This window comes from Orcinus orca, chromosome X (genome assembly GCF_937001465.1).
Source record: "Orcinus orca chromosome X, mOrcOrc1.1, whole genome shotgun sequence".
In the NCBI taxonomy this organism is placed as follows: Eukaryota; Metazoa; Chordata; class Mammalia; order Artiodactyla; family Delphinidae; genus Orcinus; species Orcinus orca.
In genome coordinates, this window is record NC_064580.1 from 13045110 (window position 1) to 13069200 (window position 24091).

The window sequence follows — 24091 nt, forward strand, 5'->3', positions numbered from 1 at the left end:
ATTTATAATTTTCTCCATACAGATTTTGCATATATTAAACATTTTTTCTAACATACTTTTATAGTATTGTAAATAGTATTTTCATTGAGGTATAACTGACATACAACATTATATTAGTTTCAGATGTGGAAGGTAATTTTTTTTTTTTTTTTTTTGTGGTATGTGGGCCTCTCACTGCTGTGGCCTCTCCCGTTGCGGAGCACAGGCTCCAGACGCGCAGGCTCAGCGGCCATGGCTCACGGGCCCAGCCACTCCGCAGCATGTGGGATCCTCCCGGACCGGGGCACGAACCTGTGTCCCCTGCATCGGCAGGCGGACTCTCAACCACTGCACCACCAGGGAAGCCCCGAAGGTAATGATTTGATATTTGTAAATACTGCAAAATGATCACCACACTAAGTCTAATTACCATCTGTCACTACACAAAGGTACTCTCTTAGCAACTTTCAGATATGCACTACCATAACCTGTTGAGTTTCTATGTACTAACAACAAACTATTAGAAAGAGAAATTAAAAAAAAATCCCATTTACAATTGCATCAAAAAGAATAAAATTCCTAGGAATAAATTATCCAAGGAGGTGAAAGACCTATACACTAAAAACTATAAGACACTGATGAAACGAAGTGCAGATGACACAAATAAAAGGAAATACATTCTGTGCTCATGTCCTGGAAGAATTAATATTGTTAAAATGCCTATATTACCCAAAGTATTCAATACAATCCCTATTAAAATCCCAATAACATTCTTCATAGAAATAGAACAAACAATCCTAAAGTGGGTACGGAACCACATAAGACCCTGAATAGAACCAAGCTGGAGGCATCACACTCCCTGATTTCAAACTATATCACAAAGCTACAGGAATGTAAACAGCATTTTTAACTAATGTTTTTGAACAGTCTGCTGCTGGGGATTAGAAATGTGAATAGAGGGACTTCCCTGGTGGTAAGTGGTTAACACTCCGTGCTTTCACTGCAGGGGGCACGGGTTCAATCCCTGGTCGGGGAACTAAGACCCTGCAAGCCACGCGGTGCAGCCAAAAAATGTTAAAAAAAAAAAAAAAAGAAAAAGAAAGAAACGTGAATACAAAGGCGATTTTGAACACTGCTAAGCTCTTATTAATTTTAATAATTCATCTGTAGCTTCCTTTGGGTTTTCTTTGCAGACAGTCATCACCAGTATATTTATCAATAAGCTTTTGGCCAATAGTTCACAAAGGATTTTTTGCTTGCATTAGATTAAAGCTGAGGCAGGCTGCCATTTCTCTGGGTTTTGCTGGGCCAGGCTGGCCTCTACATGTCTTCTCATTCTGGGTCCCAAGATGAAACAGTGGCCACTCTCTAGGACGTGCTGTTCTCATAGCCAAGGGCAGGAGCCAAATGGTGCACAATCCCAGTTACATTGTCCCATTGGTCAAAGCACGTGACGTGGTCGAGCCCAAAGGCAGACAGGAGGGCACTTAAACCCTCCCTGTGGACTCATGGGTAACGCACCCAAAAGTGGGTGGGAGTGTATAATCTATTACAGGGAGGGAGTGAATATTTGGGAGTAATATTCCAACCAACAGCCATCAGCAAATAACTGTTTTCCGCCCTTTATTTTCAACCCTTATACTTTCTATTTCTTTTTGTCTTCTTTCAAGCTGGCCCCTCTACAAGGATGCTGAGTAGAATAGATGGTAATAGGCAACCTTGCCTAGTCCCTAATGTTACACAGATTGCTTTTTAAAGTTTCACTGGTAAGCAGGTTGTTTAATGTGGGTTTTCTGTAGATTCCTGTCGTAATGTTAAGGAATTTCCCTTTTATTCCTAGTTTACTGATTTTTTCTTTAGCATAAATGGATGCTGACTTCCAGTGAATGTGCTTTCTGCACTGATTGAGACATTATATGTTTTTTCTCCTTTAATCTCTTAGTGTTGGTAAGTTATATAAATAGATTTTCCAACATTAAACCAAATTTGCTTTCTTCAGACAATCCAAACTTGGTCATGACATAATACCTTTTTATACATTGCTGTATTTGGTTGGTTAATATTTTGCTTATGAGTCCTGCAAAAATGTTTCTAAACGAGAGGCAATTGTCCCTTCATTTGCTGTCCTTGCCTGGTCTTGATAGCAAGGTAACGGGACTTCATAACGTGATTTGAGGACCCCCTGGAGCTTCATCTCCTGGAGAGTTTGTGTATTAGTGGAATTATCTGTACCTTAAATATCTGGTAAAATCTGTCTGTAACATCTGGACCTGTTGCTTTGTAATAAACTTTCAAAATACTGATTCAATTACCCTACTAGCTATGAAACTATTCAGATTTCCTATTTTTCCTTTCTTTCTCATTGTTTTTAGACTCTAAGAATTGCTCTAACTTCCTGTCAGCTCAGTTAATTAATTTTTAGGTTATTTATTTGTTTGTTTGCTTCTTTGTTTCAGGGTATCTACTCTGTCCTATTGCTGGAAATGAAGGTACCAAACCCTCCCTGTCTCTTGTCTTGACTCTTATTTTCACTTTCTGTGGAAAAAATATGCATACACACTTGCACACACATCTGTATATACATACATGTAACACATATAGTACATACACACACACGCACACACATTCAACAAGTTACTACAAGTTTTTTAGCCTAATCAAGTCTCAATTTCTTCACTTTAAAATACGGGCTGTAAAAAAAAATAAAAAATAAAAAAATAAAAAATAAAATACGGGCTGTAAGCCATATATAGCTGGGCCACTTTGTAACCCATCTTAGCCCAGTGTTTCATCCAGTCCAATATTTAAAAGTAACTGGAAAACAATTCAAATATCTATTGAATTCTCTCAAAAATGCCAAAAGGGGCTTCGGCTTAAAGATTTCAAATCAGCCCTCCTCCTCTCCAATAAATGTCTCCAATATTTCCATCGTCTCTCACTCTAACCCTTCAAATCTCCTCCACCCATGTGGAGGCAGCTCTTCCCTTTTCTCCTTCTCCCCCTCACCTTCTGAATTTATTCTTTTCTCTCCCACCAGTAATTCTCTGTCCTTTCCAGTGAAAATCAGATCTCAGATCCTCTCGGTCTCATCCTGTCTCTCATAATTCCATTTCAGCTCAGTGAAAGCCCAGGAATGGAACTGGGGTTGGGAGGAGGAGAGGCTGAAAATTCTCATACCTTATTATACACTGCTGCTTCTCACAGGATAATACACAGCTTGAAGGCCTGGAAACAATGAATGGAGAACACCTGGTCCAGAGCCTAAAGCAGGGCAGGTTCTACATAGATGGGTGGATCTGTTACGTTGTACCAGTTCCATAAATCTCTGAGACACAACTACTTGCCAAACAAAGGGTCTAGAGCCTCAAGCTGGCTTTTTACTTCTACATTATTGTGGTTCTATGGTATTAAAATGTGGGTAAAGATGAGATCAAGAGATGTGCATTGCTTCTTGGGATCAGTTTCCTATGAGCAAATATGTCCTGCTGTTAACTAAATCATGAAAAGAAGAGGTTCCCTCTTTCCAGTACTACCCTCATCACCATCTGCCACTTAGAGACCAGTAGGTATTCATTGTTTGGAAAGTCCTATTTGTGACATCTGGATCGCATATCCAACCCTTCTGTCACCAGTCCATGACATATGGACACACACACAAAGAAAGGCAGCACAAGAAGCCTGCAGAAGCCAGGGGGCTGGATGTGGTGAAAGTCAGAGGGATGAACTGTTTATCTGGCTAAAGGATGGGGCACGTGTGTAAGAGACACTCTTCCTCCGACAAGCAAGAGTATCTGCATCAGACTATTGTCCTAAAGTGTTATTTGCAGGTTAGGTATTAGCCCTCACCAAAGTTCCTCACATTCTCTAAACAGTCAGCATGTATCCAAGAACATGTTAGAGAGACACCTGTTATCTGCAAGACAAGCTCTGAGACATATAAGAACTCTGACTTTTTAAAATGTCTTGACTTGGTCCCCAACTCAGTAAACTGATGATCTTTCAAAGTTTTTGAACGATATGAGAATTTCCTTTCCTTCAAACACTTCCAAATCTTTTAGCTGCCACCTTCGGCTGGCAGCTTCCAAGCTATTTCTTTGGATCTCTTGAGAAGGCCAGCTGAAACCTGTGGCCACCACCCCTCCAGCCTGTGGTGCTCCTTTAACAAAGCTTCAGCAGCCTGGCATTTTACTGAAATCAGGAAGCACCGGAAGTAACCAGGAATATCACTTCCTTGGGGACAGGGCCAACGTTATGCTTTTCTATGATGCTCCACTGAATCTAGAATAATTCTGTGTACACAGAAGGTACTCCACCAACATCCCAAGTGGTACTTGTGCTAGGTCCCTAGCTTCCCTTGTAGGTAGGTGTGGTCATATGACCAAATCTGGCTAATGAGAGGAACTGGGTGGGACTTTTAGGGAAATCCCTTATAAAAGGAGATAGACAGCTGGCATATATCGTTTTGCCTTTCCCCTCCTTCCTCCTTTCTGCCCCCAAGGGCAAATGGTTGCTACTGCTCTGACAGCGTCTTGGACCATAACGGGATACAGTAAGAATGCAGTAAGAAGGATGAACTAAGATAGAACGAGCATGGGTCTCTGGTAAGTGTGAAGCTTCCAGGCCCACCCTGGACCACCTACTTTTGGATTTTCAAAAGAGAAACACAAATCCTTACATACATAAACCACTGGTTTCGGAGGATGCTTTCTGTTATACACAACTGAGCCTAACCTAACTGATATAAGGGCAATGCCTGTTTTTTACATTATTTTTTCTTCTTTTAAATTATTGTCTCCGGAGAGGACCCCCCCAACCCTCCCAACACCTGACAAAAGGCCAGGCTACATCAAGATAATATGGCAGCAAAAAAAGGCAGAGGCCCCCAAAGGTAGACTCCCAACACCTCAGACTATCCCCTGGGCCTAACTCAGCCTCTAGACTGGAGCCTGAGGGTAACAATGAGAAGGTAGAAGGAAACTGCCAACACGTAGTCCAGACTGAGGTCGAAATATGGCCTTGAATGGACTTGACCTGTGACTCTGTGCTCCTCTACCTTGACTCAAGGTCTAGAGACACTGCTAATGGAGAGCGCCATCTACAAGTCCTGCATCAACTAGGACCAAGGTGGTTTGATATTAAGAGACTCTTACAATTTTAACTGTGATAATGGGATTACAGTTATATTTTTTAAGTAAAAACTGAAATATTTCTGAATGAAATGAAATGATTCACTTCAAAATACTCTGACGGAAGAAATGGATGGGGACCAAGATTGGAAACAAGACTGCCCATGAGTTGATCACTGTGGATGCTGGGTACCTGGAGAGTCATTATACTATTTTCTACTTTCCTACGTTAGAAATTCTTCCTAATAAAAAACATATACAGGCATACCTTGTTTTATTGCACTTAGAGGTATTGCGCTTTGCAGATATTGTGGTTTTTACAAATTGAAGGTTTGTGGCAGCCCTGCGTCAAGTGTCTATCAGTGGCATTTTTCCAACAGCGTTTGCTCACTTTGTATCTCTGTGTCACACTTTGGTAATTCTCACAATATTTCACACTTTTCCACTGTTATTCTATTCGTTATGGTGATCTGTGATCAGTGATTTTTGACGTTACCACTACAACTCACTGAAGGCTCAGATAACAGTTCACATTTTTTAGCAATAAAGTATTTTTTTAATTAAGGTGTGTACATTGTTTTTTTGGACACAATGCTATTGCACACTTAGTAGACTATAGTATAGTTTAAACGTTAAGTAATTTCTGTATGCACTGAGAAACCAAGATAATCACGTGACCTGCTTTACTGCAATATTCGCTTTATTGCAGTGGCCTGGAATGGAACCCGCAACATCTCTGAGGTGTCACTGCATGACAGTGGTCCAAGGAAAATCACATCAGCAAGGACTGTCTGGTGGAAGGGGAAGTGGGGCATAGAGGCAAATGCAGGTGATGGGTGGGTTTCCCTCCTGCTGGAAGCATAGAGGAACCACCCGTCAGCATCATGCTGTGCGATCATTTCAATTCCAGCTTGGGGCTGTCCCGGCCCACACACAACTTTAATGGAAGGTGCCAGGCAGCCCAACTCCATCCTGTTTACCATTCATCACCGAAAGAGCACTGTGAATTCCTCCACCTCCACATTTACAGTCACAGGGAATGTGTCACCTAGGGCCACTAACATCAAACACTTGTAAATTCTACACTAAAATAGCTCTGGGCTCCAGATTTCTTATGAGATTTTATTTTCTACTGACACAGCCTTGGTGCAAAAGGTTTGAAAAGTAACCACCTTGAAGTGAGAGTGATGCTTTCCTCCTCTGCTGATGGGAGGGTTGGGGTCCATCTTTCTGGCAAGCTGGCAGTGTGCGGAGTGCTAACAAATAGGGTAACAATCTAAATGGTCAAATGCAGGGCCAGCATCATCAAAAAGTCTACAAATAATAAATGCTGGAGAGGGTGTGGAGAAAAGGGAACCCTCCTACACTGTTGGTGGGAACGTAAGCTGGTGCAGCCACTGTGGAAAACAGTATGGAGGTTCCTCAAAAAACTAAAAACAGAGTTGCCATAAATGTCCCTCGACAGATGAATGGATAAAGATGTGGTACATACATACAAGGGAATATTACTCAGCCATTAAAAATAATGAAATAATGCCATTTGCAGCAACATGGGTGGACCTAGAGATTATCATACTAAGTGAAGTCAGTCAGACGGAGAAAGACAAATATCATGATACCATTTACACGTGGAATCTAAAATATGACACAAATGAACCTGTCTATGAAATAGAAACAGAATCACGGACATAGTTAAGAGACTGGTGGTTGCCAAAGGGGAGGAGGTTGGGGTTAGCAGATGCAAGGTTTTATATATACGGAATGGATAAACAACAAGGTCCTACAACATAGCACAGAGAACTATATTCAATATCCTATGATAAACCATAATGGAAAAGAATATATATATATATATGTATGTGTAACTGAATCACTTTGCTGCAGAGCAGTAATTAACACATTGTAAATCAACTATCCTTCAATAAAAATTTTTTTAAAAATTAAAAAATAAAAAATGTAGGGCCAGGAGTAAGAGAATAATGGTATGCTCATACACTGGAATATGTCATAACTACTTAAATGGTGTTTACGAAGAATTTATAATAACATGGGAAGTCCTTTTGCTACCCTCTTAAATGAAAAACTAAGGACACAAAATTCTTTATTCTGTACAACTAAAATATTTAACTATACACAGACAAAAGGAAACACGCTTTGTCTTAACAGTGATTAAACCAGAGTGATGGCATTAGGAATGATTCCTATCCATCTATTTTTCTTGAGGGTAGAGGCACACCTGGGGCATGGCATTAGTAAAATGCAGAGGTCTTTAAAGCATAGGTTTTCAGCCAGGGACTCTTTTTTTTTTTTTTTTTTTTCTGCGGTACGCGGGGCCTCTCCCGTTGCAGAGCACAGGCTCCAGACGTGCAGGCTCAGCGGCCATGGCCCACAGGCCCAGCCGCTCTGCGGCATGTGGGATCTTCCCGAACCGGGGCATGAACCCGCGTCCCCTGCATCGGCAAGTGGACTCTCAACCACTGTGCTACCAGGGAAGCCCAGCCAGGGACTCTTAACTGGGAACCATGGATACAATTCAGGTAAACTTGGCTGGGGGAAAAAAACAAACACACACACACACACACACATTTTTGTTTTCACTAACCTCTAACTGGAAATTTTTTTCTTCTGAATTTTTTTGTAGTAAAACAAACATAACATGGAATTTACCATTTTAACCGTTTGTAAGTATACAGTTTAGTGGCGTTAAGTACATTCACGCTGGTGCACAACAAGTCACCACCACCCAGCTCCAAAGTAAAATGTAACAGTGCCTTTAATTATGGATGTAGTCAAAGAACCACAGTAATTTGCCAGGACCTGTGACTTTGCCCCCAACCGAAATCAAAGCTCCTTTCATATCACATCATAGCTGTTGCAGGCATACCGAACTACTGTTCATGCCCCTCACAGATTTGAAATTAGGTAGTTATGAGAACTGCCACCAGATCTCCTTACTGAATGTCACTAGAGTTGTTATTTAAGTTACTAGATTACAGATTTGTTCTGTAATATTTTGCTAACCATATTTCAATACAAAGGTTTTCCTTTGTATGTAATACCATGCCTAAGCCCCACCCCACACAGCCCCCAGGGCCTTTTCCAGCCCTGTGGGTCCTGAGCATTGGCCCCGCCCACCACCCAAACTTTGCCCTTGCTTAGGCCCTGCCCTCCACAGCTAAGGCCTTCCCCCCACCCTGCTTTTTTTTTTTCTTCTCCCACCTCCTCTTTTTTACTATTGTGGTACTGATTTACCTTCCAGCTGTTGATTCATCTATATTTTTATTTTTACAGTCTTTCTAACATATCTGTTAGCTTCCTAGTCTAATTTTATCTTTTACTTTGTCATTGTTCTTTTTTTGCTGCCCCACGCAGCTTGCGGGATCTTGATTCGCAAGCCTGGGGTCAGGCGGAAGCTCCTGTGGTGGGAGCTCTGAGTCCAATCCACTGGACTAACAGAGAACCTCAGACCCCAGGGAATATTCATCAGAGTGAGGCCTCACAGAATTCCTCATCTCAGCACCAACACCCAGCTCTACCCAATAGCCTACAAACTCCAGTGTGGAAAGCATCAGGCCAAACAACCAGTAAAACAGGAACACAATCCCACTCATAAAAAAAAAATGAGACAGCAAAAAAATATGTCACAGATGAAGGAGAAAGGTAAAAACCTGCAAGACCAAATAAATGAAGAGGAAATAGGCAATCTACCTGAAGAAGAATTCAGAGTAACAATAGTAAAGATGATCCAGAATCTCGGAAACAGAATGGAAGCACAGACTGAGAAAGCACAAGAAATGTTTAACAAAGGTCTAGAAGAACTAAAGAACAAACAAACAGAGATGAACAACACAATAACCAAAATGGAAAATACACTAGAAGGAATCAATAACAGAATAACAGAGGCAGAAGAACGAATAAGTGAGCTGGAAGACAAAACGGTGGAAATAACTGCTGAGGAGCAGAATAAAGAAAAAAGAATGAAAAGAATTGAAGACAGTCTCAGAGACCTCTGGGACAACATTAAACGCACCAACATTCGAATTATAGGGGGTCCCAGAAGAAGAAGAGAAACAGAAAGGGACCAGGAAATTTTTGAAGAGATAATAGTTGCAAACTTCCCTAACATGTTAGGGGAAGGAAATAGTCAATCAAGTCCAGGAAGTGCAGAGAATCCCATACAGAATAAATTCAAGGAGAAACACGACAAGACACATATTAATCAAACTATCAAAAATTAAATACAAAGAAAAAATATTAAAAGCAGCAAGGGAAGAGCAACAAATAACATACAAGGGAATCCCCATAAGGTTAACAGCTGATCTTTCAGCAGAAACTGTGCAAGCCAGAAGGGAGAGGCAGGACATATTTAAAGTGATGAAAGGGAAAAACCTACAACCAAGAATACTCTACCCAGCAAGGATCTTTCAGATTCAATGGAGAAGTCAAAAGCTTTTCAGACAAACAAAAGCTAAGAGAATTCAGCACCACCAAACCAGCTTTACAACAAATGCTAAAGAAACTTCTCTAAGCAGGAAACACAGGAGAAGAAAAAGACCCACAAAAACAAACCAAAAACAATTAAAAAATGGTAACAGGAACATACATATCGATAATAACTTTGAATGTAAATGGATTAAATGCCCCAACCAAAAGACACAGGCTGGCTTAATGGATACAAAAACAAGACCCATATATATACGCTGTCTACAAGAGACCCACTTCAGATCTAGGGACACATACAGACTGAAAGCAAAGGGATGGAAAAAGATATTCCATGCAAATGGAAATCAAAAGAAAGCTGGAGTAGCAATACTCGTATCAGATAAAATAGACTTTAACATAAAGACTGTTACAAGAGACAAAGAAGGACACTACATAATGATCAAGGGATCAATCCCAGAAGAAGATATAACAATTATAAATGTTTATGCATCCAACATAGGAGCACCTCAATACATAAGGCAAATGCTAACAACCATGAAAGGAGAAATTGACAGTAACAAAATAATAGTACGGGACTTTAACACCCCACTTACGCCAATGGACAGATCATCCAAACAGAAAATAAATAAGGAAACACAAGCTTTAAATGACACAACAGACAGATCTAATCGAAAATTATACAACATTCCACCAAAAGTGGCAGAATACACTTTCTTCTCAAGTGCACATGGAACATTCTCCAGGACAGATCACATCTTGGGTCACAAAGCAAGCCTCAGTAAATTTAAGAAAACTGAAATCGTATCAAGCATCTTTTCTGACCAAAATGCTATGAGATTGGAAATCAATTACAGGGAAAAAAAACTGTAAAAAACACAAATACAAGGAGGCTAAACAATACATTACTAAATAACCAAGAGATCACTGAAGAAATCAAAGGGGAAATCAAAAAATACCTGGAGACAAATGACAATGAAAACACGACGATCCAAAACCTATGGGATGCAGCAAAAGCAGTTCTAAGAGGGAAGTTTATAGCTATACAAGCCTACCTCAAGAAACAAGAAAAATCTTAAATAAACAATCTAACGTTACACCTAAAGGAACTAGAGAAGAAGAATAAACAAAACCCAAAGTTAGTACAAGGAAAGAAATCATAAAGATCAGAGCAGAAATAAATGAAATGGAAACAAAGAAAACAATAGCAAAGATCAACAAACCTAAAAGCTGGTTCTTTGAGAAGATAAATGAAATTGATAAACCATTAGCCAGACTCATGATGAAGAAGAGGGAGAGGACTCAAATGAATAAAATTAGAAATTAAAAAGGAGAAGTTACAACAGACACGGCAGAAATACAGAGCATCCTATGAGACTACTACAAGCAACTCTATGCCAATAAAATGGACAACCTGGAAGAAATGGACAAATTCTTAGAAAGGTATAACCTTCCAAGACTGAACCAGGAAGAAATAGAAAATAGGAACAGACCAATCACAAGAAAGAAATCGAAACTGTGATTAAAAATCTTCCAACAAACAAAAGTCCAGGATCACATGGCTTCACAGGTGAATTCTTTCAAACATTTAGAGAAAAGCTAACACCCATCCTTCTCAAACTCTTCCAAAAAATTTCAGAGGAAGGAACACTCCCAAACTCATTCTATGAGGCCACCATCACCCTGATACCAAAACCAGACAAAGATACTACAAAAAAAGAAAATTACAGACCAATATCACTCATGAATATAGATGCAAAAATCCTCAACAAAACACTAGCAAATAGAATCCAAAAACACAATAAAAGGCTCATACACCATGATCAAGTGGGATTTATCCCAGGGATGCAAGGATTCTTCAATGTATGCAAATCAATCAATGTGATACACCATATTAACAAATTGAAGAATAAAAACCATAACATCTCAATAGATGCAGAAAAAGCTTTTGACAAAATTCAACACCCATTTATGATAAAAACTCTCCAGAAAATGGGCACAGAGGGAACCTACCTCAACAAAATAAAGGCCATATACAACAAACCCACAGCAAATATCATTCTCAATGGTGAAAAACTGAAAACATTTCCTCTAGGATCAGGAACAAGACAAGGATGTCCACTCTTGCCACTATTATTATTCAACACAATTTTGGAAGTCCTAGCCACAGCAGTCAGAGAAGAAAAATAAATAAAAGGGATACAATTTGGAAAAGAAGAAGTAAAACTGTCACTGTTTGCAGATGATATGATACTATACATACAGAATCCTAAAGATGCCACCAGAAAACTACTAGAGCTAATCAGTGAATTTGGTAAAGTTGCAGGATACAAAATTAACGCACAGAAATCTCTTGCATTCCTATACACTAATGATGAAAAACCTGAAAGAGAAATTAAGGAAACACTCCCATTTACCACTGCAACACAAAGAATAAAATACCTAGGAATAAACCTCCCTAGGGAGACAAAAGACCTGTATGCAGAAAACTCTAAGACACTGATGAACGAAATTAAAGATGATATAAACAGATGGAGAGAGAGACCGTGTTCCTAGATTGGAAGAATCAATATTGTATGTTGACTATAGTAAAATGACTATACTACCCAAAGCAATCTACAGATTCAATGCAATCCCTATCAAATTACCAACGGCATTTTTTACAGAACTAGAACAAAAAATCTTAAAATTTGTATGGAGACACAAAAGACCCCGAATAGCCAAAGCAGTCTTGAGGGAAAAAAACAGAGCTGGAGGAATCTGACTCTCTGACTTCAGACTATACTACAAAGCTACAATAATCAAGACAATATGGTATTGGCACAACAACAAAAATATAGATCAATGGAACAGGATAGAAAGCCCAGAGATAAACCCACACACCTATGGTCAACTAATCTATGACAAATGAGGCAAGGATATACAATGGAGAAAAGACAGTTTCTTCAATAAGTGGTGCTGGGAAAACTGGACAGCTACATGTAAAAGAATGAAATTAGAACACTCCCTAACACCATACACAAAAATAAACTCAAAATGGATTAGAGACCTAAATGTAAGACTGGACACTATAAAACTCTTAGAGGAAAACATAGGAAGAACACTCTTTCACATAAATCACAGCAAGATCCTTTTTGACCCATCTCCTAGAGTAACAGAAATTAAAACAAATAAATGGGACATAATTAAACTTAAAAGCTTTTGCACATCAAATTAAAACATGAACAAGACAAAAAGACAACCCTCAAAATGGGAGAAAATATTTGCAAATGAAACAACAAAGGATTAATCTCTAAAATACACAAACAGCTCATGGAGCTCAATATCAAAAAAACAAACAATCCAGTTAAAAAATGGGCGGAAGACCTAAATAGACATTTCACCAAGGAAGACTTAGAGATGGCCAAGAGGCACATGAAAAGATGCTCATCATCACTAATTATTAGAGAAATTCAAATCAAAACTACAATGGGGTATCACCTCATGAAGGTCAGAATGGCCATTATCAAAAAAGCTACAAACAATAAATGCTGGAGAGGCTGTGGAGAAAAGGAAACCCTCCTACACTGTCGGTGGGAATGTAAATTGATACAACCACTATGGAAAACAGTATCGAGGTTCCTTAGAAAACTAAAAATAGAACTACCAAACTACCCAGCAATCCCACTACTGGGCATATACCCTGAGAAAACCATAATTCAAAAAGAGTCATGTACCACAATGTTCATTGCAGCTCTATTTACAACAGCCAGGACATGGAACCAACCTAAATGTCCATCGACAGATGAATGGATAAAGAAGATGTGGCACATACATACAATGGAATATTACTCAACCATAAAAGGAAATGCAACTCAGTTATTTGTAGTGAGGTGGATGGACCTAGAGTCTGTCATACAGAGTGAAGTAAATGAGAAAAACAAATACTGTATGCTAACACATATATATGGAATCTAAAAAAAAAAAATGGTACTGATGAACCTAGTTGCAGGGCAGGAATAAAGAGGTAGACATAGAGAATGGACTTGATGACATGGGGTGGGAAAGCGAAGCTGGGGTGAAGTGAGAGCAACATCGACGTATATACACTACCGAATATAAAATAGTTGGCTGGTGGGAAGCAGCAGCATAGCACAGGGAGATCAGCTCGGTGCTCTGTGGTGACCTAGAGGGGTGGGATAGGGAGGGTGGGAGGGAGGCTCAAGAGGGAGGGGATATGTGTATGCCTATGGCTGATTCGCTTTGCTGTGCAACAGAAACTAACACAGTGTTGTGAGGCAATTATACTCCGATAAAGATGTATTAAAAAATAAATAAAAGTAAAAAACATTTTTCTGAGAAGGAATGGATAAAACATTATTCTGAGAATGAACTGATGGTTTTCAGCAGACCTCCAAAGGGGTTCACAAGACCAGAAAAATTGAGAACTCCTCAGCAGATGTGTTTCTGACAGATGGAGTAATTAAAGTATTAGCTACCCTCAACATACAATAGTGGGTTTGCTGATGGGTATTCAAATTCCCCTGTTGGCGATGTGGCCTAGTATAAAATGACACCATGCCCACCTGCATCTTCCCAACATCCACTGTGCATTTAGCCCTTAGAATAATCCTGTTTGCGTGTGTCCCTTCGGAAAAACCATGTTTGACAGACCTCAAGAGACATTCTCAGATGAATAGGAACCTAACGGTGGGAAGAGTATGAGAATATCAGAGCAGAATTTAAGAAGAGGAACAAACCAGCCTCACTTTTCAAAAAGAATCCATTTCCCTAATATACTTCTTCCTTTATTCAAAAATATTTTTTGGAAGATAAGTTCAGCATCACTAATTAGGGAAATGCAAATCAAAACCACACTGAGATATCACCTCACATGTATTAGGAAGGCTATTATCAAAAAGACAAGAAATGACAGTGTTGGTGAGTGTGTGGAGAAAAGAGAACCTTCGTGCACTGTTGGTGGGAATGTAAATTGGTGCAGCCACTATAGAAAACAGTATGGAAGTTCCCCCCAAAATTAAAAGTATAACTACCATACGATCCAGCAATTTCACTTCTGGGTATTTATCCAAAGAAAACGAAAACACTAACTTGAAAAGCTGTATGCTCCCCCATGTTCATTGCAGCATCATTTACAATAATCAAGACATAGAAACAACCTAGGTGTCCACCAACAGATGAACGGATAAAGAAAATGTGGTGTAAATATACAACGGAATATTATTCAACTACAAAAAAGAATGAAATCTTGCTGTTTGCAACAACATGGATGGAGCTTGAGGGCATTCTGCTGAGTGAAATAAGTCAGAGAGGGAAACACAAATACTGTATGAGCTCATATGTGGAAACTAAAGCTCACAGATACAGAGAACAGACTGGTGGTTGCCAGATGTGGGGGTGGGGTGAGCAAAATGGATGAAGGGGGTCAAAAGGTACGAACTTTAAGTTACAAAATAAATGAGTCATGAGGATGGAATATACAACATGGTGACTATAGTTAATACTGTACTGCATATTTGAAAGTTGCTAAGAGAGTAGATCTTAAAAGTTCTCATCACGAGAAAAATAATTATGTATGATGACAGAAGTTAACTAGACTCGTGATCATTTTGCAATATATACAAATACTGAATCATTGTGTTGTACACCTGAAAGTAATGTTATATGTCGATCATACCTCAATAAAAAGAAATCTGTTTTTGGAATCTGGGGCTGGGCACTGTATTCCTTGGGCGATAACCACCATTTGATGACCTTTCTATGCGAATAAGATTTTCTTTTCCGCCAAGCCTCATGTCTCCCATAATTTTCAAATAAAACTGCTCTCTAATGTGGAAAGATATCTGCCTCACCTACAATCACCTTCTCTGAGGGAAGCCCCCACTTACCTCCCACCAAGAGGTCCACAAAGTTGGGTCTCAGGGGTCTCTCTAAGAATTCAGATCCCTGGCAATGGCTGACTGGTCCAGGGTAGAGACCTGACCCAAGCCGAGCCGGTCGGATTCTCTCTCCTGGGAATTTGGGATGGGGCCCCAGTGTCTCTCCTTGGTGCTTTGACCTGTGGGCATGTAAACCCGGGGGTATCACGTGGGTGAGCCTGGTGAAGTGCCCACAGAGGCTGACAGATAAACCCAGGATGGGACATGGGTGTGCAGAGAGGGGCACAGAGGTTTCACCTCAGGACCACCGGATCCATATTACAGAAACCCCCTTGGGACTGGGGCTGCTCCGGGGAGGACCCCAATTGCTAAGTTTAGAGTTGGTTCCCAAGGCACCCAACAGGGCGGCTCGTGATTGTCTCATGCCCTGTCTTCCCAAGTTTATCCTCAGGGTCCCACCAGTCCTTTCTGCTAAAAAGCAGGAAACAGCCACCCAACTAGCCAGCGTACCTCAGGTCTGCCGATGCTTCTGCGGACCCGCGCTCCAACCCCTTCCGACTGCTCGCGGCTGAGCAGTGAGAGGGTAACCTTTTTGGACCACGCCATGCCCAAGGCTAAAAAGAGAGCGTTCTGAGGCTGAGCTGTAGACGACAGAGGGCAAGAGGAGGAACAACAAAACAGAGAAATCATCAAGGAGGGACCACCCAAGGACTATAAAATATAGGATACGAAATTCACACCTGCCCCAAGTATTAACAGCTACAACTTTTAAATTGCTTACTCTGCACAAGACCTGGGCTAGGTGCTTTAAAACAAGCATAATGATGGTGAACGCGTGGGAGTACTAACTAGGTTCCCAGCACCCTACTAATGATTTACAATGTTTAGCGGGTGTAGTCCTACGACCACCTTTGGCGAGGGTTAGTGGTAACAGCTCCGCTGGGCATTGACTAAGGACCTCGAACGCTCACTTTATCTGCTTTACATGATTGAAGTCCCTCGACCTCCCCCCCACCCCGCGCTGCCCCATGACGGAGGTGCTACCTTGAGCTGAGAGAGATCTGTGTGGCGACACAGGGAACACGGAGAAAAACCAACAGGTCTGGGACTCTCACCTGAACATGCCAAAGACCTTGACATTGAAAGGGATCTTTGAGGGTCATCAAATTCAAAGACCCATCTATCCCTGAAGCTCAGGGTCAACTTAAGTAGCAAGAAATCTTGGAGCTTTCATGTGAAGTAGAGCACAGGAAACTCATGGAGGAGGTACCCTTGACAGTGCTATCCGTATTTCGGCACCCATCCACAGCCCCAATCCAAAAGTGTTTCCTCTTTGTGGGTCGAAAGCCTACTCAACGGCATATCACAAAACAGGTATAATCAACCCCCTTTCCAGTTCAAATGCTTGCATACAATACCCGCAATTCCTAACGCTCTTCTGCAAACTGCGTATAATCCTTTCCTTCAAAGATTCCCACTCAAACCAAGAGAGATGCTTCAGCAAGAAGCATACTCTGGAGCCACACAGCCTGGGTCTGCATCCCAAGTTCACCAACGTACCAGCTGTGTGACCTGAGGCCAACTGCTAAGCCTCTCTGTTCCTCAGTTTTTCCACCTGCGAAATAGGAGTAATAAGACTGCCTACCACAAAGGAGTGTAGTCAGCGCTCTAAGAACGTGAGCTGCTGCTACTCAGAGCACTGTGCGGGGCAAAGACCTCCAGGCAGGCAAGCGAGGCTCACCCTAAATGTGCCCTCCCCGAGGCAGGCAATCAATAAATATTTACTGGGTGCTGGGCTGTGGGGCACCTAAAATGAGCTCAATCCTCCACGCCGTACATAACTGTCATCACCTACCTACACCCATCTTGAAAGTATTGGTATTTTACGCCCCGCCCCCTCAATTTGGACTATTTCTGGGTCTTTCCAGACTCCTACAATTAAATTCTATGCACGTGAATCACTGATGAGGTACTTACCAGATCAAAGTGGTCTGCAGAAAGAAAAGTTGTCTACCACTTGCACCCAATTGCAGAGGACTATTTAAGCATCTCTGGCCATCTCCCTAGGAGATTCCCCTGGGAGTCTGAGACGGGCCGGAGAGGGCGGGGTCCTGCTAACTGATAGCCGGCACCCGCCCGGCCCCGCGGGCGTTCTGTAGTCCCGCCCGGTGAGGGCGGCGGCTGCTGCAGCCCGTGCGGCGGGGGAGGCGTGGGGAAGGTGGGCTCGGAGGGCGCCGCGCACCTGCCTCACCGTGACTCAGCACTTCGCTGCCTGCGGCCGCAGGGAGGCGGGAGGCGGGAGGCGGGAGGCGGGAGGCGGGAGGCGGGAGTGTGTGGGTCTCTGGGGCCCTGGGCGGGGTTGATACTCCTTGATTGACAGTCCGCCGCCGCGCGGATCCTCTCGCTCCGCCCCCCGCCGCTCCCCCGCCCCCGCCTGACCTCGACGCCCCTCCCGCCCCCTAGAGCTGCGCGCTGGGCCCTGGGAGCGGGGGTTGGACCTGGCAGGTGTTCTGTTCAGGGCGAAGGCCCCAGTGGACCTTCTACGACACCTGTCTCTACCTGGAGTGCGCTGGTCACGCAATCCGAGGAGCTTGGCGGCACGGGTTTCAATCCTGCCTCCACCACTTCTAGCTGTGTGACCTTGGGCAGATGGCTCAGCCTCTTTGTGCCTCCGGTTCCTCCATTGTAAAATGGACATGGTGATAATACCACCTGATGGGGTTGTGATGCGAATGAAATGAGCTGGGCAGGTGCTAAGCATTACACAACTGTTGGCTACATAAATAAGTTGCTTGCTGCTCTCTTCCTGCAAGGGGGTGAGGGAATTGGAGAGTTCCCAGGGGAGTGCGGAGTTGCAGAAGCCTTCGCGGTTTCTGTTCTGTAAATACAAGAAAGCTCACTGCCTGGTTTTGAAGAAGGAAAATAAGTGCTGGATAGTAAATGTTTTTGATTTTGCACGTGTTCTCTGTGGCTACCAAGCCAGTTGGTCTTTGTAGCAACAAAACAGCCAGAGACAACAAGTAAATGGGCGTGGCTGTGTTTCAATAAAACTTTAATTATGGCTACTGACATTTGAATTTCATGTAATTTTCACTTGTCATGAAGTGTTACTCTCCTTTTGGTTTTTTAGTTCAAGTACTTACAAGTGTAAAAACCACTGTTAGCTCGCAGGCTCTAAAAAAACGAGGTAGTGGGCCAGACTTGGCTGCAGGCCTAGTTTGCAGACCCCTGCTTTAAGACAACAGTCCATAGGCATTCCCCCTGATGCCTTATATGTCAGTGGGGCTCAAGTCCCCCCTTCCCACTTTACTCCGATGAGTGAAAGCTAAATGAGAGGGTCCCCCTGGTGGCGCAGTGGTTAAGAATCCGCCCGCCAATGCAGGGGACATGGGTTCGAACCCTGGTCCAGGAAATCCCATATGCCGCGCAGCACATGCACCACAACTGCTGAGCCTGTGCTCTAGAGCCCGCGAGCCACAACTACTGGCCCACGCGCCACAACTACTGAAGCCCACGCACCTAGAGCCTGAGCTCCGCAACAAGAGAAGCCACTGAAATGAGAAGCCCGCGCACTGCAATGAAGAGTAGCCCCCACTCGCCTCAACTACAGAAAGCCCGCGCGCAGCAATAAAGACCCAATGCAGCCAAACATAAATAAAAAAAATAGTTTTAAAAAAGCTAATGAGATAATACACGTGAACCTTAAAAGTACCATGAAATAATATTGTTGCTCATCATCATTCTACTTAACATCTGCAGGTGTCTCCAAAGAAAATAGAAGCATGGGCTCTCTGTCTGGCACTTGGCAGACCTGGGTAAATACTTCTGCCTTCCCTACCAAAAAGTTCAATGTTTAGCCAATTGCCTGAGCCTGAAACTCAGGATATCACTCTTCCACCTTGAAATCTTGTGGATTCTGCTCCTATTTCTCTTAAGTAGCAATATATCCAGTGCTTCCCATTTTGACTGCCACCATCCATCTTCTCTGATAGCCAAGCCATTCTCCACGTCGCAGGGAAATGGAATAACCGCCTAAAACCTTCATTGCCCTCAAGAGAAAGTCCTGTGATGTCGTTAACCCAGCCTCACCCTCAGCATGCTGACACTTGCTCAAGGATGGACAGACAGACAGACAGACACACACACACACACACACACACACACACACACACAGCAGCAGCCCCTCTTTCCATTATGCTCAACTTTTTTAGGCTCTTGAATGTGCATTCACTCTCTTGTCAACTTGCTGTGCCTCTGCCTGGACATTTCTTTCTCCTTGATCTGGCCTATCGCCATTCATCCTTCAGCTCTCAGTTTCCACATCACTCCCTCTAGGAAGCGTTGCCTGTCTGTCCCCTCAAGTCTGGGTGAGAAGTTTGACTTGGCAGTCATCATGACTACACACTGTTGACCAGAGTCATCATTTCTCCTCCTCTGGAAGATTCTATTTTCCTAAGATGGCTACAACAGTATCTCCCATATACACTTGCCTTCTTCTTCAGTGTGACCCTGACACTCCCCCCATCACAAGTGGAGTTTACTTCTCTTCCTCTTAAGTCTAGGCAGGGCCTTTGGCTGCTCTGACCGATGGAATATGGTGGAAGGGGCAGTGTGCCACTTCTGGGCGTGGCTCTGAAATGGCCTGCCAGCTTCTGCTTCCTGCCTTTGGGAAACCAGCTGCCATGTAGGAAGAGTGAGGACTCTGAGACCAGCTTTGTGGGAGAAGCCCACGCCATGTGGAGGAGAGGTCCTGGAGGAAGAAACGCCATGTGAGGAAGGAGACAGAGGCCAAGGACACTGTGGCGCCAGACATATAGACAAACAAGCCATCTAGGAAGTGGCTCCTCCAGGCCCAGCTGCCCCAGCTGATGCCCCGTGGCTAAGACATGAACACCCACCTGTGTGCTTCCCAACTTCCAGACCCACAGACTTGTGAGCAGATAAACATGGTTGTCTCAAGCCACTCAGTTTCCAGGTCATTTGTTTCATGATAATAGATAACTGGAAAATATGCTTTTATGCTAGAAAACAGATAAGGTGGCTTTTCAAAGCTCTGTGGGCTTAAAAAAAAACTCTTACAAATATTTACTCTTTCACTTTGAGAAGATAAACAAAATTGATAAACCATTAGCCAGACTCATCAAGAAAAAAAGGGAGAAGACTCAAATCAACAGAATTAGAAATGAAAAAGGAGAAGTAACAACTGACACTGCAGAAATACAAAGGACCATGAGAGATTACTACAAGCTACTCTATGCCAATAAAATGGACAACCTGGAAGAAATGGACAAATTCTTAGAAAAGCACAACCTTCCAGGACTGAACCAGGAAGAAATAGAAAATATAAACAGACCAATCACAAGCACTGAAATTGAAACTGTGATTAAAAATCTTCCAACAAACAAAAGCCCAGGACCAGATGGCTTCACAGGCGAATTCTATCAAACATTTAGAGAAGAGCTAACACCTATCCTTCTCAAACTCTTCCGAAATATAGCAGAGGGAGGAACACTCCCAAACTCATTCTAGGAGGCCACCATCACCCTGATACCAATACCAGACAAAGATGTCACAAAGAAAGAAAACTACAGGCCAATATCAGTGATGAACATAGATGCAAAAATCCTCAACAAAATACTAGCAAACAGAATCCAACAGCACGTTAAAAAGATCATACACCATGATCAAGTGGGGTTTATCCCAGGAATGCAAGGATTCTTCAATATACGCAAATCAATCAACGTGATACACCGTATTAACAAATTGAAGGAGAAGAACCATATGATCATCTCAATAGATGCAGAAAAGGCTTTCGACAAAATTCAACACCCATTTATGATAAAAACCCTGCAGAAAGTAGGCATAGAGGGAACTTACCTCAACATAATAAAGGCCTATATGACAAACCCACAGCCAGCATTGTTCTCTTTTTTTTTTAACATCTTTATTAGGGTATAATTGCTTTACAATGGTGTGTTAGTTTCTGCTTTATAACAAAGTGAATCAGTTATACATATACATATGTTCCCATATCTCTTCCCTCTTGCGTCTCCCTCCCTCCCACCCTCCCTATCCCACCCCTCCAGGCGGTCACAAAGCACCGAGCCGATATCCCTGTGCCATGCGGCTGTTTCCCACTAGCTATCTACCTTACGTTTGTTAGTGTATATATGTCCATGCCTCTCTCTCGCCCTGTCACAGCATCGTTCTTAATGGTGAAAAACTGAAACCATTTCCTCTAAGATCAGGAAGAAAACAAGGTGGTCCACTCTGACCACTATTATTCAACATAGTTTTGGAAGTTTTAGCCACAGCAATCAGAGAAGAAAAAGAAATAAAAGGAATCCAAATCGGAAAACAAGAAGTAAAGCTGTCACTGCTTGCAGATAACATGATACTATACAGAGAGAATCCTAAAGATGCTACCAGAAAACTACTAGAGCTAATCAATGAATTTGGTAAAGTAGCAGGATACAAAATTAATGCACAGAAATCTCTTGCATTCCTAACCACTAATGATGAAAAATCTGAAAGAGAAATTAAGGAAACACTCCCATTTACCACTGCAACAAAAAGAATACAATATCTAGGAATAAACCTACCTAAGGAGACAAAAGACCTGTATGCAGAAAACTATAAGACACTGATGAAAGAAATTAAAGATGATACAAGCGGAGAGATATACCATGTTCTTGGATTGGAAGAATCAACATTGTGAAAACGACTCTACTACCCAAAGCAATCTACAGATTCAGTGCAATCCCTATCAAGCTACCAAAGGTATTTTTCACAGAACTAGAACAAAAAAATTCACAATTTGTATGGAAACACAAAAGACCCTGAATAGCCAAAGCAATCTTGAGAACGAAAAACGGAGCTGGAGGAGTCAGGTTCCTGGACTTCAGACTATACTACAAAGCGACAGTAATCAAGACAGTATGGTACTGGCACAAAAACAGAAATATATATCAATGGAACAGGATAGAAAGCCCAGAGATAATCCCACACACATATGGTCACCTTATTTTTGACAAAGGAGGCAAAAACATACAATGGAGAAAAGACAGCCTCTTCAATAAGTGGTGCTGGGAAAACTGGACAGCTACACGTAAAAGAATGAAATTAGAACACTCCCTAACACCATACACAAAACTTAACTCAAAATGGATTAAAGACCTAAACGTAAGGCCAGACACTATAAAACTCTTAGAGGAAATAGGCAGAATACTCTATGACATAAATCACAGCAAGATCCTTTTTGACCCATCTCCTAAAGAAATGGAAATAAAAACAAAAATAAACAAATGGGACCTAATGAAACTTAAAAGCTTTTGCACAGCAAAGGAAACCATAAACAAGACGAAAAGACAACCCTCAGAATGGGAGAGAATATTTGCAAATGAAGCAACTGACAAAGGATTAATCTCCAAAATTTACAAGCAGCTCATACAGCTCAATTTCAAAAAAACAAACAACCCAATCCAAAAATGGGCAGAAGACCTAAACAGACATTTCTCCAAAGAAGATATACAGATTGCCAACAAACACATGAAAGGATGCTCAACATCACTAATCATGAGAGAAATGCAAATCAAAACTACAATGAGGTATCACCTCACACCAGTCAGAATAGCCATCATCAAAATATCTACAAACAATAAATTCTGGAGAGGGTATGGAGAAAAGGGAACCTTCTTGCACTGTTGGTGTAAATTGATACAGCCACTATGGAGTAAAGTATGGAGGTTCCTTAAAACACTAAAAATAGAACTACCATATGACCCAGCAATCCCACTACTGGGCATATACCCTGAGAAAACCATAATTCAAAAAGAGTCATGTACCACAGTGTTCATTGCAGCACTATTTACAATAGCCCGGAGATGGAAGCAACCTAAGTGTCCATTGACAGATGAATGGATAAAGCAGATGTGGCACATATATACAATGGAATATCACTCAGCCACAAAAAGAAACGAAATTGAGTTATTTGTAGTGAGGTACATGGACCTAGAGTCTGTCATACAGAGTGAAGTAAGTCAGAAAGATAAAAATATCTTATGCTAACACAAATATATGGAATCTAAAAAACAAAAAAGTTATGAAGAACATAGGGGCAGGACAGGAATAAAGACTCAGACGTAGACAATGGGCTTGAGGACACGGGGAGAGGGAAGGGTAAGGTGGGACGAAGTGAGAGAGTGGCATGGACACATATACACTACCAAACGTAAGGTAGATAGCTAGTGGGAGGCAGCCGCATGGCACAGGGATTTCAGTTCCGCGCTTTGTGACCACCTAGAGGGGTGGGATAGGGAGCATGGGAGGGAGGGAGACACAAGAGGGAAGAGATATGGGGATATATGTATACGTATAGCCGATCCACTTTGTTATAAAGCAGAAACTAACACACCATTGTAAAGCAATTATACTCCAATAAAGATGTTTAAAAAAAAATTTACCCTTTCAGAAAGAGATCTGTTCATTTAAATGTTAGTACCAAGGCAAGCAGCCATCCAGTAAGATAAAAATTTATTAAACTAGACTTGAGAGATGAAATGTTGCATCCCACTGGCCAGAGCAGTAACCTCTGATGCACGGATGTCCTGAAAGTTTTCTCTGTTACATGTAGCATTTAGAAGGACAGCTTCCTAATACAAGAAAACA

The 24091-nt window shown here is 41.9% G+C and overlaps 1 protein-coding gene across 1 annotated transcript in view; it reads right to left on the bottom strand.

The window, feature by feature from the left end:
- The window catches only part of PIR (pirin), a 99502-nt gene extending 83429 nt beyond the window's left edge, over positions 1-16073 (bottom strand). The window contains 1 exon segment of the mRNA XM_033427931.2: positions 15935-16073. Coding sequence (XP_033283822.2) covers positions 15935-16030 — 96 coding nt within the window. The 5' untranslated portion in view covers positions 16031-16073.
- Between the last annotated feature and the right edge of the window lie 8018 nt (positions 16074-24091).